This window comes from Phyllostomus hastatus, unplaced genomic scaffold (assembly GCF_019186645.2).
Source record: "Phyllostomus hastatus isolate PE091 unplaced genomic scaffold, TTU_PhHast_1.1 phas_contig_80, whole genome shotgun sequence".
Classification (NCBI taxonomy): domain Eukaryota; kingdom Metazoa; phylum Chordata; class Mammalia; order Chiroptera; family Phyllostomidae; genus Phyllostomus; species Phyllostomus hastatus.
This window is the reverse complement of record NW_025333960.1, coordinates 3,548,874-3,566,896: the sequence shown is the minus strand read 5'-3', so window position 1 is coordinate 3,566,896 and position 18,023 is coordinate 3,548,874. Positions and strand designations below refer to the sequence as shown.

The 18,023-nt window shown below is 41.5% G+C and overlaps 1 protein-coding gene across 1 annotated transcript in view; it reads left to right on the top strand.

Moving 5' to 3' along the window:
- CFAP100 (cilia and flagella associated protein 100) overlaps positions 1-18,023 on the top strand; it is a 35,882-nt gene that overhangs the window by 15,036 nt on the left and 2,823 nt on the right. The window contains exons 11-13 of the mRNA XM_045850283.1: positions 3,245-3,293; positions 3,375-3,526; positions 16,921-17,056. Coding sequence (XP_045706239.1) covers positions 3,245-3,293; positions 3,375-3,526; positions 16,921-17,056 — 337 coding nt within the window. The remainder of the gene's footprint in view (positions 1-3,244; positions 3,294-3,374; positions 3,527-16,920; positions 17,057-18,023) is intronic.

Below are 18,023 nucleotides of genomic sequence, written 5' to 3'. Positions count from 1 at the left end.
CAAAATGAACAAATCTTAAGTGAACATTTGGCTTTTTACATAAACATATACCCACATGACCATACCCAGATCCAGAGAGAAAACAATCCCAATGTCCAAAACACCATGTTGCCCTCTCCCACACCAGAAATTAACCAGTTGTGATCTCAATCACTCTGGGTCACTTTCCCTTGTTCTTGAACTTGATTAACTTACACCACCACTACTGCCCTCTGGGTCTGTCTCTTTTCACTTCACACTTGCCTAGCTTTGTGCAGCCACAGGCTGCTCTTCGCACCTGTTTTATATCCCACTGTGGGGCACAAAAGCCCTGCTATCTTGGTCCACTCTCCTATTAGTGGTCATTTTGGTTATCACCAATCCTTGGCTATTTTGATTAAAGCTACTTATACACATTCTTGTACTTCTCTATCTGAGCACTATTTTATGCATGAGCATTATTTCTATGGAAATAAGGGTGGAATTATTGGTTCATAGGGTGGGCATACGCTTAGCTTTAGTAGCTTCTATCTGCATGTGTGAGAGTTCCAGCTTCCCCACTTCCTCATCAAATTGTATTGTCAGTCCCTCTCATTATTCTAGCAGGGTTTGTTTGAAATAGAGTATATTGAGAGGAAATTTGAGGTTCCATAAGGCCAGTAGATCAGGAGATGACTACCTTTGTAAAGACAGTTTGTTTTTCACAGTCCCCAGAGAAGGAGGCATGCCGTGCCCTGAGAGCCACCTCGGGAAGCACCAGGGTGGTCAGGAGGCAAAGGAAGGAGAGCAACTGTGAATAGGAGCTATTAATGTGGTTTCTGCAGGAGGGAATAGGTGAGGCAGGTTAAGTGGATTTAAATTGGCTGGTTTGAATAAATTCAGGCCTCTGGGACACACTGGCTACCCTTGATTGTCTGGTACTTGGCCCTGGTAATGAGGCAGGGAAATAATGCTTCCAGTGTGAGAGCTTGGGACAGGAGCACTGGATCGGTTGCTTAGCATCTGAAAAGCACATTCAAGGGTGTTCATCCCTCCAGTCAACATGGCCTCAGATGTCAAAATATCAGAATACAGAAAATCAAAGATAGAGTTAATACAGGGGTGAGGTGATATATCTTGATTTTAATGACATTTTCATGAGGAGAAATACAATAGCCATTCAGATATCCTCCTTTGTGAAGTATCTGTTCAATTTTTGTACATTTTTATTGGACTGCTGGCCTTTCTCTTCTGGTTTTCTATTACTTTGTATATTCTGCATGCCAGTCCTTTATGTAGTAAGTCTAGTGTAAGTATCTTCGTCTAGTCTCTCTTATTACTCTTAATGTTATCTTTTGAGTCCAGTTTACCAATCTTTGCTTTTATGATTGGTGCATTTTGTGTCCTACTTAAGAAACCTCTGCCAATCCCAAAGTCACTAAAATAGTCTCCTATGCTTTCTTCTGGAAGCTTCATGGTTTATCAGCTTGGATGAGGGTGGTGGTAGTGAGGATAGGGAGAATGGGTAGCCCAAGAGCTCAAGAACCTCCTCTTCACTCTGCTTCTCAGGGCCTGTATCTTCTGCTCATCCCTTTATGTACCCTGTCCTCTGTCCTCTCTTCTTTACAATGGATTGGCCACCCCCTCCCATGGTTCTGCCTCCCACTGTTTGCTGAGCTCCAGGCCCCCATGGGTGTCCCCCTCCTTAGATATTCTCTATACTCAATCTCCCATATCCAAAACTGATACTTCTCCAGCTGGAAGGTGACCCAAGTGCTACCAATTTGCAAGGTCATGTTCATCTTTATGAATCATGGTCATGCCTTATGGAGAAGAGTAGCCACCATTTGTGGGCCAGGCACATACCATGGTTTATTTACTCTGATCCCTGTAACCCCTGCCAGTAGGAGCTGCTATTTCCAGTTCTGTTTTGGATGGAGGCTCCAAGAGGTTAGACATGCATGCATGTTTCCTCTGCCTAGGTTACCCCTCAGCCCTAGAGCTACCACTGTAAGGTCTTGTTTTGGGAGAGTCCCTGAGAATGGAGGTGTGGGATCACTCTGTCCTGGGTTTGCATCTGGGCCTCTCCATCTATTAGCCATGTAACCAGGCCTCTGTCTACAGTTGGGCAGGGTATGATGCACAAGGTGTTTAGCCAAGTGGTTGAGTGGAGACTAAAGTCCCATCCACACCCCAGGCTGGGCCCCTTTTTTATGAGTTTTTCTAGTATTTTATTCAGCTCTAAAAGGTATTTAATATGGCATGCCAGTAGAGGTTGCCTACATTGTGTCCAGATTCTTAAAAACATACCTTATGTGCCAGCAATGTCCTGCAGGTGACCTTGGGCAGGTGACTAGATATCGGAGCTGCATGTTCCTCATTTGCCAAATGGGCATTGATGTATACACGATGTGAGGTGCAGGACCAGAGAGTGCTTAGTATCCTCTCCCACAAGGCCCTGCAGTTTTCACCTCTCCACTGTAGGCAGGTCAGGGCCTGGAGTCTCTCAGATCTCAGCCCAGTTTCCTCTGGTCATTCTTCAGCCAGCAGAGCCTGTAATCCTGGGTGGGGGCCAAGGCTGCAGCAGGTGAGAATGGGTGATGAAAGACGTCAGGCAAGATTGGGCCTCCATCCAGCAGAGCCTTCCAGGGACCCACACTGAGGGCTCTAAGCCAGCACAGCCTTTCCTGCACTTATGTGGGCTGGCCCAGGATGGTCTCTGCCCCCGTGGGGTGCCCAGGGTCGGTTGAAGGCAACTGTGTCACAGGACAGCTATGAGAGCCATCAAGGACAACAGTCAAGAACATACCTAAATAAGAGAGATGGGCACAAGAGGACCTGAAAGTGGCTTTTAAAAAAGAATGGCAAATGGAGAGGGGCAGTCTCCGCAGTGGGAGCTGCAGGTGCCAAAGCCTTGAGGCAGGGTTGGCTCCTGGAGAGACAGCTACGGAGCTTGCAGGGCAGGAGCAGAGTAACCTTGGGCAGTGGGGGAGGCAAGGGTAGGGAGGGCAGCAAGGTCCCCACAGCTCCCAGGTGGAGGCCAACCTTTATTCTAACTGGAGTGAGATGAGTTAGTCGAATTTAAAACTGTCTACCTGGTTGCTGTGTGACAGATGAGTAACCAAGAGGAAGCTGATGCCACCACCTGGGCAACCTGTGCAATGGACAAGGAGGACAAGGGGTTTGAGGGTGGAGAAATGCTGTGAAAATGCCAGGATTCTATACTCCTGGGGTGGAGTATATCACAGGCTGGGACCTGGTGCCCTGAACCCACATCTCTCCACAGGTCCAGCTCTGCCCTCCCTGTGCAAGAGGACCCAGACAGTGATTGTGAGGTCAGTGGCCCCATTCCTGGCAAGGCCTGAGGGAGCCGGTGCCCCCTGCCTCTTGCACACACACACACACACTTGTTGCAGGAACTGGAACTATACTTCACAGAGCCCCAGCAGCTCCTGGATGTCTTCACAAAGCTGGAGGAGCAGAACCTCTCATTGATCCAGAACACACAGGAGATGGAGGAGACCTTGGAGGAGCTGAGCTTCACCCTGAAAAACACCCAGATCCGTATGTAAGTCTCAAGTGGGGTCGCCCAAGCCAGTGAGGGGTGAGCTCTGTCACTGACTCTCAATCTTGGAACCCACACAGTCACTGGGAGTGGGACTGAAATGTGCCACCCTCACACCCTACCTGTCCATAGCCCTGGCCCTTCCCTGACTTCTGTTTTTGGGAAAGCTCTATTTGAAGGCTGTGCCTGGCTCTAGTGAGATGTACCCTATTGGGCAGGGAGGCTGAGGCTCAGGGAACCAGGAGTGTTCTGGGAGAAGGTCATTTCATATGGGTGGGGCCACACCAGACTGGTCCATCACCACCCTGGAGCAGTCTGAAGCCAGAGGGGGGCATCCTAAGGACCCTTCGCCCCAGGTACATTCTGCTGATGCCAGGCCAGGGAGAGGTGGGCTGGGCAGAGTCAGGCTCAGGCACTAGGTGAGGCCTGTTGGGAGCAAGGAACTCACTCCCAAATACACACTGAGCACCTATGCTGGGTCAAGCCTGAGTCTAGGCCCTCCAAGGATAAAGTAAGAAGGCCCTGACTCATGGAGCTGACATTCCATGGGAGCAGACAAACAACAGACAGACCCATATATTTCATTTGTAGATACTGACACATGTTAGAAGGAAAATTAAAAGAATTATATGAGAAGGGGGCTAAAGTGGAGAGTGGCACAGATTGATGAGGGCAGCGGAGGCTTCTAGGGGAAGATGTCATTTGAGACAGGCACTTCCTGGGTGATGGGAAGCCAAACAGTGGTCTAGGAAGAGGATGCCAGGCAGAGGGAAAGTAAGTGCAAAGGCCTTGAGATGGGAGCCAGCCCAAGGATTCAATGTCCCACAGGGGAAATATGTTCCTGAATACTCATGTCTTATTGGCCCCTGTCCTGCTATGGAGAGTTTCCTGCTGGGAATCTCCAGAGTCATGTGAAACCACCAGCTCTCAGGCAAGACTCTGTTTTCTAGAAAGCTGGGAGGTAGCAGAGATGAACTGGGGAGAGGCAGGTAGCCTACCAGATTCCAAAAACCTGGTAAGGGGACACACACATGTACACACAAACCTCATAGAATCCTGGAGGTATGTCCAGTAACTGGGCTTAAGCCAGCTGAGCCACCCTAGCATCTGAACCATACTAAAGCACCAACACTTTATTTCCAGGGAAGTCACAGCCCATATACATTTAATTTCCATGAACTCAACTACCTTTATTCAGGAAAACAAAAAATACAAGTAAACCATCCTAATGGGCCTATTTATTGAAGAAGTTGAATCAATAATTAATAACCTTCCAAAACAGATGAATTCTACCAAACATTTAAGGAAAAAATTATACCAATTCTGTATAATCTCTCCTAGACAACAGAATACAACAGAATCTTCCTAACTCATTTTATGTGACCAGTATTACCTTAGTACCAAAACCAAACAAAAATATTATAAGAAAACTATAGACCAGTATCTCACATGAATACAGATGTGAAAATCCTCAACAAAATATTGAATTCAACAATATATGAAAAGAATTATATACCATGACCAAGTGAGATTCCCCCCAGATGTGCTAAGCTGCTTCTGCATTTGAAAATCAATTTAAAAAGCAATCAACAAGCTAACAAAAATCACATGATCTATCAATAGATGCAGAAACAGCATTTGATAAAATTTAATCACTCATAATAAAAACTCTTAGTAAATTAGAATTAGAGGGGAACTGCCTGAACATGATAAAGGACGTCTAAAAAAAACCTTACAGTTAACATCATACTTAAAGCTTTCCTTCTAAGATCAGAAACAAGGAAAGGATGTCCTTTCTCTTCATACCTTTTCAGCATAATACTGGAAGTCCTATATAATGCAATAAGACAAGTAAATGAAATAAAAGGTATACAGATTGAGAAGGAAGAAATAAAGTTGTCTTTGTTTGTATATGACATGATTATCTATAGAAAATCTGAAAGAATCAACAACAAAAAAGCCCTTCCTAAAACTACTAGGCCACTGCAGCAAGATTATAGACTCTAAAATTAATATACAAAAGTCAATCACTTTCCTGTATATCAGCAATGAAAAAGTGGGATTTGAAGTTGAAAACAAAATACCATTTACATTAGCACCCCAGAAAATGAAATAATTAGGTATAAATCTAACAAAAATGTATAAGATCTATATGAAGAAAACTATAAAATTTCAATGAATGAAATGAAAGAACTAAATATATAAAGAGCTATTCCATGTTCATGGATAGGAAGACTTAATATTGTCAAGATATCAGTTCTTTCCAAGTTGATCTATACATTTCCAGTCAACATCCCAGCAAGTTATTTTGTAGATATCAGCAAAATTATTTTAAAATTTATATGGAGAAACAGAAAACCCAGAACAACCAACACTGTACTTATGGAAGAAGAACAACAAAGTTGGAGGACTGACACTATGCAACTCAAAGACTTATTATAAAGCTACAGTAATCAAGATGTGTAGTATTGGTAAAAAGAATAGACAAATGGATCAGTGGAGCAGCACCGAAGCTCAGAAAGAGACTCACACAAATATAATCAACTGATTTTTTACAAAAAAGCAAAGGTAATATAGGTATGCCTGCTTTCCACAAGTTAAGTTATACCACTTTGCTTTTATGAAAGGCCTACATTATTACCTGTTTTATCTGAAAGAAATCTAAAGAGGATTTTCACTTTTATGAATAAAGCTGTTACCATACTAATGTAGATCTTTCATAAAAGTGAATGGTATAATGCAAACTTTTAAAAAGCAGAGGATACTCTGCTTTGTGCTATTTTAGCTTACAAAAGGTTTCACAGGGATGCTCTACTTTCAGATAACAGGGGAAACCTGTATAATGAAAACCTTTTCAAGAAATACTGCTGGAACAACTGGACATCCACATGCAAAATAAATAAGTAAATAAATCTAGGCATAAACCTTAAATCCTTCACAAAACTAACTCAAGCCCTAAATGGTGTGGCTCAGTTGGTTGAGCATCATCCTGCAAAGCCAAGGGTCGCTGGTTCAGTTCTCAGTCAGGGCACATACTATAGGCATCCAATCAATGTTTCTCTCTCACATTGATTTTTCTCACCCTCTCTTTCTCCCTCCCTTCCCCTCTCTAAAAACAAATAAATAAAATCTTTAAAAAAACAAAATGGATCATAGACCTACATGTGAAATGCAAAACTATAAAATTCCTAATAAAAGATAACATAGGAGAAAATCTAGATGACTTCAGGTGTGGTGTTGACTTTTTAGATATATCACCAAAGCAAAAATTCACTCAAGAAAGAATTGATAAGCTGGACTTCATTAAAATTAAAAACTTCTGCTCTTTAAAAAGCAATGACAAGAAAATGAGAAAACAAGCCACAGGCTGGGAGAAAAATATTTGCAAAACATATCTGATAAAGAACTATTATCCAAAATTAACATAGAACTCTTAAAATTCAACAATAAGAAAATGAACAACCCAAATGAAAAACAGGCCAAAGACCCTAACAGACACCTTATCAAAGAACATATACATACAGATGGCAAATAAGCATAGAAAAAGATGTTCAACAGCATATGTCATTAGGGAATTGCAACTTAAAATGAGATAGATACTACTACACACATATGGCCAAAGTCCAAAACTGACACCACCAAATGCTGGTAAGGATATGGAACAGGAATTCTCACTTATTGCTAGTGGAAATGCAAACTGGCACAGCTACTTTGGAAAAGTTTGGGAGTTTCTTACAAAACGAAACACACTCTAACCATATGATCCAGTAATTGTGTTCCTTGGCATTTACTTAAAGGAACAGAAAACTTATGTCTACTCAAAAACTTGCACACAGCCCTGGCTGGTGTGGCTCAGTTGAGTGCCAGCCTGCAAACCAGAGTCAGTGGTTTGATTCCTAGTCTAGGGCACATGCCTGGGTTCAGACCAGGTTCCCAGGACAGGGCACGCAGGAAGCAACCGCATGTTGATATTTCTTTCCTCTTTCTCCCTCCCTTCTCCTCTCTAAAAATAAATAAATCAAATCTTAAAAAAAAAAAAATTCCAACCCTGCACATGGATGTTTATAGCAGCTTTGTTCATACTTGCCAAATTTTTGAAGCAACCAAGATGTCCTTCATGGGTGAATAAATAAACTGTGGTATACCCAGATAACAAAATATTACTCATCACTAAAAAATAAATGAGTTCTCATGCTATGGAAAGACATGATGGGGGAACTTTAAATGTATATTGCTAAGTAAAAGAAACCAATCTGAAAATGCTACACACTATATGACTATTGGACATCCTGCAAAAGGCAAAACTATAAAGATCAGTGGTTGCTAAGGTTTAGGGCAAAGGAGGGATGAATAGGTGAATGATGGGATTTTTAGGGCAGTGAAACTATTCTGTATGATACTGTAATTGTGGATACATGTCATTATATATTTTTCAAAACCCATAGAATATACAACACCAAGACTGAACCTCAAGTAAACGATGGACTTTGGATGATAATGATGTGTCAGTGTAGGCTCATCAATGGTCATGAGTGCACCATTCTTGTGCAGGATGTTGACAGTGGGAGACGTGGGGGATGCAGAGGATATTTAGGAAATCTCTGTACCTTCTGCTTTTAATTTTGCTATGAACCAAAAACTGCTTTAAAAATAAAGTCTCTGTTTAAATTAATACATACAATAGTAAATGATCAGTCTATTCCAACAGTGAAACAAAGGGTGGCTGTGTTACAGGAATGTTCATAGCAGTTATTCATAATAGCCAAGAACTGAAAACAACCCACGTCCATCAGTAGGTGAGTGTATAAACAAAATGTGGTATATCCATACCATGTGCATTTAGATTTGTTTTTAACATAATATACAGGGTCCAGCAGAAGTAGCGCCTGCCTCAGTGTGGTTGGTAGGGTAATAATATGGGTGTAATAATTTAAAGTTTTAATTTGAACATTTCACCTAAAATGTCATATAGTGGTACTTGGGTATGATATTGTTGTTTCAAAACTACATGCTTATGATTTTGTAATAAAAGATTTTGTAATAAAAGGGGTGTTTTTGTGCTAGACTCTGTATATATTTACTTTTAAATTACAGTTGAGGTGTCCAACATAGTGGTTAGGTCACTTATATAACTTACAATGTGATCACCCTAATCTTGTATTCATCTGATATCACACATAATTATTACAATATTATCAACTAGATTTCCTATGCTGCACTTTATATCCCCATGAATGTTTTTATAACTGGCAATTTATACATCTTAATGTCTTCCCCTTTTTCACCCAATCCCCAACCCCTCCCACCAGGCAGGCAATCATCAAAATGCCCTCTGTATCTATGAGTTTGTTTTTGATGTTTGTCCATTTAATTTTTTAGACTCCACATATAAGTAAAATCATATGGTATTTGTTTCTCTGTCTGACTTATTTCACTTAATACCCTTTAGGTCCATCCATGGTGTTGCACATGGCAAAATTTAACTATTATGGCTGAGTAATATTCCATTCATCTATTGATGGGCTCTTAGGTTGCTTCTATATCTTGGCTATTATAAATACGCTGCAATGAACAGGGATTCGTCTTTTCAAACTAGTGTCGGGTTTTTTCAGATACTCAGAATTGCTGGATCCTTCTTTGTCTCTCATTATAGCCTTTGTTTTTAAGTCTACAGTGTTTAACATAAGTATTGCTATTCCATTTTCTATATTTCCATTGCATGAAATATCTTTTTTCCATCCCTTTACTTTCAGTCTGTGTTTCAATCTGAACTGGGTCTCTTGTAGACAAATGTATGGTTCTTGTTTTCTTATTCATTCAGCCACCCTGTGATTTGATCGGAGCATATAATCCTTTAAAAATAATTATTGATAATTATGTCACTATTGCCATTTTTATTTGTATTTTTATCTTTTTTCCCTCTTCTTAAAGTCCTTTAACAATTCTTGTAATACTGGTTGAGTAGTGATGAAGTCCTTTACAGCTTTTTTTCCCTCCTGAGAAGTATTTTCTTCTTTTTGATGTTATTGTAAATGTAATGGTTTTTGTGTTTTCCTTTTCAGATTGTTCATTATTTGTGTGTAAAAATGAACTAACTTTGTTACCTTTGTGTCCTGTTATTTTGCTGAATTCATTTATTAATTCTAACAGATTTATTGTGGAGTCTTCTTTTTTATTAAAACATTTTTAAAAGATTTCATTATTTTCTAGAGATGGGGGAAGCCAGGGGGAAAACATTGATGTGCGAGAAACTTTGATACATCACCCCTCACACGCCCCCAACTGGGGACCCAGTCCACAACCCAGGCATGTACCCTGAAGGGAATATCAAACCTGTGACCCTGTGACCTTTCTGTTCACAGGACAGTACTCAACCCACTGAGCCACACCAACCAGGGCTGTGGTGGTCTTTAGGGTTTTCTACATGTAAGATCATTATCATGGGTAAACAGACAATGTTACTTTCTCTCCAATTTAGATGCTTTTTTTTCTTACCTAATTGCTCTGGCTAGAAGTTTCACTACTATATTGAATAGAAGTGTGAAAGTGAGCATCCTTAGCTGTTTCTGATCCAGGTGACCTACTTGCACCCAAGCTGCATGTGGCCTCTCATTCTTTCACCGAGTATGTTTGCAGTGAGTTTCTCATATATGGTTTTTTATTATGTGGAGGTAGTTTCCTTTTATCCCTATTTTGTTGTGTTTTTTCATGAAAGGTCATTAAATTTTGTCATATCCTATTTCTGCATCAATTGAGATGATCTTCTGGTATTTTCCCTTCATTCTGTTAATGTGGTATATTACCTTGATTGATTTCCATATTTTAAACCATCCTTGCATTCCAGGAATAAGTCCCACTTAGTTGCACTGTATAATCCTTTTAATATGCTGCTGAATTCCGTATACTAATATTTTGTTTAAGTTTTTGAATGCATGTTCATAAGGGATATTAATTTGTAGTTTACTTTCTGGTAGTATCTTTGACTTTGGCATCATAGTTATTCTGGTGTCACAGAATGAATCAGGAGGTGTTCCCTTCTCTTCAAATTTTTGAAAATGTTTAAGGATTGGAATTAGATTTTGGTTACTGATTCAATCTCCTTGCTAGTTATAGGTCTATTCAGATTTTCTACTTCGACATTATTTATTGTTTGTAGATACTCTGTTTCTAATATTTTATCAATTTAAGTTATCCAATTTTAGGGATGTACAATAGTTCATAGTACTCTTATCCTTTTCATTTCTGTAGAATTAGTAATGTCCTCACTTTATTTCTGATTTTAGTAATTTGAGTGTTTTTTCTCAGTCCATCTACACTAAAGGTTTGTCAACTTTGATCTTTTAAGAAAGAACCAATTGTTTTTCTATTCCCTATTTTGTTTTTCTCATCTAATCCTTATTATTTCCCTCTGATAGCTTTGAGTTTAGAATATTTTTAAAATAAGTAATTTAAGTTGTAAAGTTAGATTGATTTCTGATCTTTCTTGGATTTTTAAAATGTGTTTATAACTACCGTATAAATTTCCCCCTAAGCACCACTGCTTCTGTGTTGTGTAAGCTTTGGTATATTGCATTTTTTTAATCTCCAAATTTTTTATTTCCTTCAACTTTTGTTTATCTGGGAATGTCTTAACTTCTCCTTCACTTTTAAAGGGCAATTTTGACAGATACAGAATTCTTGGTTGACAGTGTTTTTCCCCCTTTGAGTACTTTGAATATATCAGCCTACTGTCATTTAGCCTCCAAAGGTTCTAATGAGAAATCTGCAGATAACCTATTGAAGGCCTTTTATTGTGAGAATTTGTTTCTTTTTTTTAATATATTTTATTGATCATGCTATTACAGTTGTCCCATTTCCCCCTTCTCTCCCCTCCACCCTGTACCCCCTCTCCCACCCACATTCCCCCCCCCTTTAGTTCATGTCCATGTGTCATACTTATGAGTTCTTTAGTTTCTACATTTCCCGTACTATTCTTGCCCTCCCCCTATCTATTTTCAACCTACATTCTATGCTACTTATTCTCTATACCTTTTCCCCCTCTCTCTTCCTCCCACCCCTCTGCTGATAGCCCTCCATGTGCCTTCCATTTCTGTGGTTCTGTTCCTGTTCTAGTTGTTTACTTAGTTCCTTTTGGTTTTGCTTTAGGTGTGGTTGTTAGTAATTGTGAGTTTGCTGTCCTTTTACTATACATGTCTTTTCTTTATCTTCTTTTCTTAGATAAGTCCCTTTAGCATTTCATAAAATAAGGGCTTGGTGATGATGAACTCCTTTAACCTGACCTTATCTGAAAAGCACTTTATCTTCCCTTCCATTCTAAATGAGAGCTTTGCTGGATAGAGCAATCTGGGATGTAGGTCCTTGTCGTTCATGACTTGGAATATTTCTTTCCAGCCCCTTCTTGCCTGTAAGATCTCTTTGGAGAAATCAGCTGACAGTCTGATGGGCACTCCTTTGTAGGTGACTGTCCCCTTATCTCTTGCTGCTTCTAGGATTCTCTCCTTTGTTTTTACCTTGGCTAATATAATTATAATGTGCCTTGGTGTGTTTCTTCTTGGGTCCAACTTCTTTGGGGCTCTCTGAGCTTCTTGGATTTCTTGGAAGACTGTTCCCTTTGCCAGATTGGGGAAGTTCTCCTTTATTATTTGTTCAAATACGTGCTCAATCTGTTGCTTTTCCCCTTCCCGTTCTGGTACCCCTATAATTCAGATGTTGGAACGTTTAAAGGTGTCCTGGATGCTCTTAAGCTTTTCCTCGATTTTTTGAATTCTTATTTCATCATGCTTTCCTGCTTGGTTGATTCTATCTTCCTTCTGGTCCACTGTATTGTTTTGAGACTCAGATTCCTTCCTTTCACTATTGGCTCTCCTCCGCGTATCTTCCTGCATCTCTTTTATGGTAACCTGCATCCTTTCATCTAAATTGCACCCGAAATCAACCAATTCCATGAGCTTTCTGATCACCAGTGTTTTGAACTGTGCATCTGATAGACTGGCTATTTCTTGGTCGCTCAAAAGGATGAGTCCTGGGGGACTGATCTGTTCTGTTGGAAACATGTCTTATGTCTTTTCCTGTCTCTCCTTTTTTTTTTTTTTCTGGTCTGGTTGCTCCTGTTACGGTGGGGGATGGAGCCTTAGGTGTTCACCCTTAGGTGTTCACTGGGGCCGGGCATCCCAGTCACTAGATTGTGACGTTATATGTGGGGGCGGGGATGGGAGCGGGGACGGGAGGGAACAATGGCGGTAGTTCCGTTCTCCTGGGCTCAGACTCTTCTCTGGGATCCTGGGCTGCGAGCTCTGCCCTGGTCCACAATCGCTGCCTCACTGGGTCCGCAGGCCGCAGCTTGCATACTCAGAGATCACCGCTGCGTTCTTGCACCCCGGATGGCTGTCTCGCAGATTTCGCGCCAAATTTTCCCCAACCTCAGTGCGCTGCCCACCGGCGCCAGGCCCACACCCGTCCAGCTCATCGTCTCCTACCAGTCTGGATGTACGGGTCTACTTCAACTTCTTGGCTGTCCAACTTCCATTCAGATAAATCCTCTATCAGTTCTGAGTGTTATTCTGTCTGTAAATTATTGTTGTTCTAATCTTGGTTGTGCGAGGAGGTACTGTGCATCCACCTATTCATCCACCTATTCCTCCACCTTGCCGGAAGTCCTGTTTCTCTCTTCCAGCTTTCCAGATTCTTTGGCTTTTGATTATCCTGTAACAGTCTTATTATAACAAGTCTCAGTGTGAGTCACTGATTTCCTTTTACTTGGCAGTTCCTTGTGCTTCTTGGACATTTATATTCATGTCTTTCATCCAGTTTGGCAAGTTTGTGGCCATTATGTCTTCAAATATTTTCTCTGTACTTTCCTCTTTCCTTCTCCTTCTTCAACAATCAAGATGTGTATATTGGTTCTCCAGATGGTGTTCCACAGATTACTTAGGTTGTTTTTTTTTTCTTTCTGATCCTCAGCCTTGATAGCTTCCATTGACCTTTCTAAAAGATCACTGATTCTTTCTTCTCCCTGCTCAAGTCTGCCTTTGGATACCTCCCGTGAATTTTTCATTTCAGTAATTGTACGTTTCAGCTCCAGAATTTTTAAGGCTATTGCTTAATGTTTCCATTTTGTTCACATTGTTTTCTTGACTTCCCCCATCTTCCTTTAGTTATTTGAGCCTCTTTTAAGACAGTTGTTTTAAAGTCTTTGTAGTTTATCTGCCATCAGGTTTTCTTAGAAACAGGTTCTGTTGCTTTTTTTCCCATCTGAGTGGGCCATTCTTTGTGTTTTTCTGTGCCTTGTGATTTTCTGAACACTTAACATTCAAATCTAATAATGTGGTAACCCTGAAAATCAGCTTCTCTCCCTACTCCAGGGTTGTTGTTGTTATTGTTTTTATTTGCAGGTTCCAGGCTGTCTCTTTGCTGAGCCTGATATGTAAACTTAAGGCCTTTTTAGGTCTTCTCTGAGCCTTTCCCTGGGCATGCACAGTCACTTCCTAGTTTTCCTGATATATACTTTCCTTAATCGTCCTTGGTCTTTAGTGTCTCTCTTTCAAAAGGGGGAAAAGCAAAAAATTAAGGGAGGGAGGAGCACCAGCCTTTTAAATCCCTTGGAAGTTACTTCAGCCAAGGAAGAGGAACTTGCAGCAATGCAGGGAGGTGCAACAAAAATGGCTGTATGTCTGCCCCTCTGTGATCAGAAGCGCCAATCAGTAATCAGAGCAGATACTCAATATTTGAAGACAGTCCTTTTTGCCCACCAGAGCTCCCACACGCTATGCTATGTTATGCAAGCTGTTACAGGAAACTTACACAGCTGTCTGTCTCTGGGCTGGGAGTGGTAGTTGGGTAGCTGCTATGTCAGAGTTGAAACTGACTGAAATTAACTGCAATTACTATCCAGGCTTCCCCTGGAAGTTGTCAGCTTCAATATTCCAGTATTCCAAAATAGTTTTATTAGACAGGTTCTGCCAGTGCAGTTGCTGTCTAGGTGGGGAGACAGATTCCTAGGGCTTCTTACTCTGCCATCTTCCTCTATTTTAAAATATTTTGTTTTTGTTCTTTCTTGCTGCTATTTCTGCAGGAATATGGTAACTCTCTTTTGTTTGGTCTTTTGAATTACTTATTTACATTTCTTGGTATTTGCTTTTTTTTCTTTACTACCTGTCTAGTAAACTGTCTTGTTACATGTCCCCAGGTATTTATAAAGGAATCCTCTTTCTTGTTACCTTAAAAAAACAAACAAACAAACAAACAAAACAGAACAATAGCAGCAAAAAACTTTTTGTAACTTCTCCAATTCAGCCCAATAGCTCTAAGAAAATGTCAAATATACAAACATATATATCAGGATAGTATAGAGTCCCCAGTCCCATCACCATCTTCAACACTGCTCAACTCAGAGCCAATATTCTTTCACCTAGACCCCACCCATGTCCCCATCTTCTATATTATTTATAAGCAAATTGCAGGCATTGTATCATTTGATCTATAGATATTAGATATTTCTTACACAATTGGGCTCTTTAACACAACCTCAAAAACATCTTTTCTTTAAAAAAACAGCAATCATTATTTAATATCAATAATTCACATATTATTGCATTTAATATATTAGATCGAATTAGAATCCAAATTAAGATAACACTTTTCAATTGGTTGTCTTTAAATCCATTTTGATCTATTGGTTCCTTCTCCATCTTATTGTCCCCCTCCAGTCCAGTTGTTGAAGAAACCAGGTAACTTTTCTGGCAGCAAAGTGCTCCTCAGATTCTGTGTGTGCACTGGACTCCCCATGGAATCTTGTAAAAATGAAGTCTCTCATGGGGTACGTCTGGATCAAAGCCTGGACTCTGCTTTTATGACAAACACGAAGGTGACAAATATGCCAGTCTGAGGACCCACAAAGAGCCATGTGTCCTGGTGCCTCTGCATTTCCTATAAATTGGAGGTGGGATCCAGTTGAGAAAAAAAGATTGTTACCCAATGATTTAACATTTATAGAGAACTAGTAGGGGGCAATAGTCCAATCACCTGAAAAAGTAGAAAACCAACAATAAACTACCACCACCACCACCATATCCACATAATAAATGTGGAGATGAAGCAGCACAGTGCCAGCTGTAGGATATGTAGGATAGTACACAGGCCAGTTAAGGCATAAGAAAGTGAAGGAAGTGTTAGAAGCCAGGTTAAAGCCAAATGCAATCATTTATCCCTTAGAAGACATACTACTGTCCCCAAAAGCACCTGCTCTTGCAGTGGGTGTTCAGGGTTGGAGGGAAATAGGGCCTCGTATCAGGAGGTGTTATCACCCCAGGTGATCTGCTTGTGCCCAAGCTGCATGTGGCCTTTCTGACCACCAGACCAGCTCAGTACTCCTCACACAGTCTTCTGGACTATGGTGCGGCTGTAACCCTGTGGTGATGCATGTGACAGATTATGGGACCCCTAGTGGGCAAGAGCTGCAGCCCATGGCACTTTGCTTAAGATGGAGACAATGTCAGTAGGTTTTAACAAATGGAGAGATAGCCATGAAATCTTCATTGGGTAGGGGGCCACTTCTGGGCCTCCCAGGAATTGTTGGTGAAGTAGCCCAATCTGCATGTAGTTATTGTGATCAGGATTGGTGTGCAGCTGCCTGCACTGGGTGAAGCTATGCCAGCCATGAGAAATGAGACTCCAGCTTGGGAAACCCCCCAACATACAAGGGTCAGTGTCTGCCATGATTGTGATTTCATTTTTTTTTAATTTGTATCATTTAAAAGTTGATGGTTGTAATTCCATTCTTAAATATTTACTCAAGAGAACTGTAAACAGTCCTCGTAAAAACCTGTCTGTGAATGTTCATAGCAGCATTATTCCCAAGAACCAAAAGATGGAAGGCCACATGTACTATAACGGATCAGTGGCTCAGCAAAGTTCAGTGTGTCCACACAATGAACTATTATATGGTCATAGGAATGAAGTTCTGACACATGCCACAATGTGGATGAACCTTGAAAACACTGAACTGAGTGAAAGAGCCAGACGCAAAAGGCCATGTGTATATGAGTTCATGTTTATAAAATGTCCAGGAGAGATAAAAAGTAGAGGGAGATTGAAAAATGGGGAGTGACCGTTAATGGGTACTGCGTTTCTCTCTGGGTGATGGAAATGTTCTAAAAGTAGATTATGGCAATAATTGTACAACTTTGTGATTATACTAAAAACTTTTTCTAAAATGTCAATTGTTAAAAATCTTAAATTTTACCCGTGCATCTCTCAGTTCCTTTGACCCCTGGACATGCAGACACTTTGCAGTCATGGTCCCTTAGCCCTCAGGACAACAGAGGAAGTGGTCAGGCTCAGAGAGGTGAAGTGCCCAGGGTCACACTGAGTGAGCAGGGTCCTGCTGGTCCCCCATCTAGGGATAGGGAAGTCAACCAATTAAAGCAGTGGATCACCACATTGATGATGGCCATCACCAAAGAGGAGGAGACAGCTGCTGAGCTGGAGCTCAAAGCCCGAGTCTTCCATTTTGGCGAGTACAAGGGTGCTCAGGAGGTAAGTCCCTGGATTGCAGCCAGCAGGCGGTGGGCAAGGAAGGAGTGCAGGTGGCCACAGGCTGGCAGTAGGGGGTGTGTGCCTATTCCAGGCACCTGCTGGGAGGGAGCCCAGTGCCTGGAGCTGTGACAGTGGGAAAGCAAGGCCCAAGGTTCAGCCATGCTCTAGGTCTGCTGTGGTCCCTTGCCATCTCTACGCTCTGTGCCCCAGACCAAAGGGGACTGGCTTAAGAAGGCTCTTGGTCCCCAAATCCAAAGCACCCCATGTGTTTTTGCTCCATGGCTGTTCAGCTGCCCAACACACCTCCTTCATTCCTTTTCATTCAACAAATATGTCTGCTTCTTAAACTTATACACTGTACCCAGAAGGTAACCCTGCTTGGTGGAAGACAGGCACATCCCCTGGTCAAACTGGGTGAGAATTCTGAAGGCACAGAAGGCCAGGAATGTTCCAGGCAGCAGGACCAGAATTTGGCACACACCTTTCTTGATAGCACCTCCAGCTCCCTAATTCATCCAAATTCCTACTGCAGGCACTGGGCCAGGTACACAAGATACCACAATGAGCAGGCCAGTAGATCCCCCGCCTCCTATTGGTTGTCACTGGGTACCAGCTATGCCCTATGCCTGGCTTAAGCCTTTTTGTCTGCTGTTCGTCATTTAGACCTCAGGCCCACTTGTGTGTCAGGGGGGTTAACTTTTTTTCTGAATGTCAAAACAAACTCAGAGAGGGGAATTCATTGGGCCAGGACCATACAGAAAATAGGTCACAGGATGTGGTCTTGTGGGGAGCTAAGGTTAGTGTAGGTGCAGAGAAAGGGTTCCCAGGAGGAGGGGATGGGGCCTTGGTGCACACATTGAGGCAGCTGGACAGAGGCTGAGGCACAGGCAGACTCAGTGAAGACTGGAACCCAAGATTTGGCTGACCACAAAAGAGCAAGGGGGTCACAGTTCTGGCCATGGTAAGT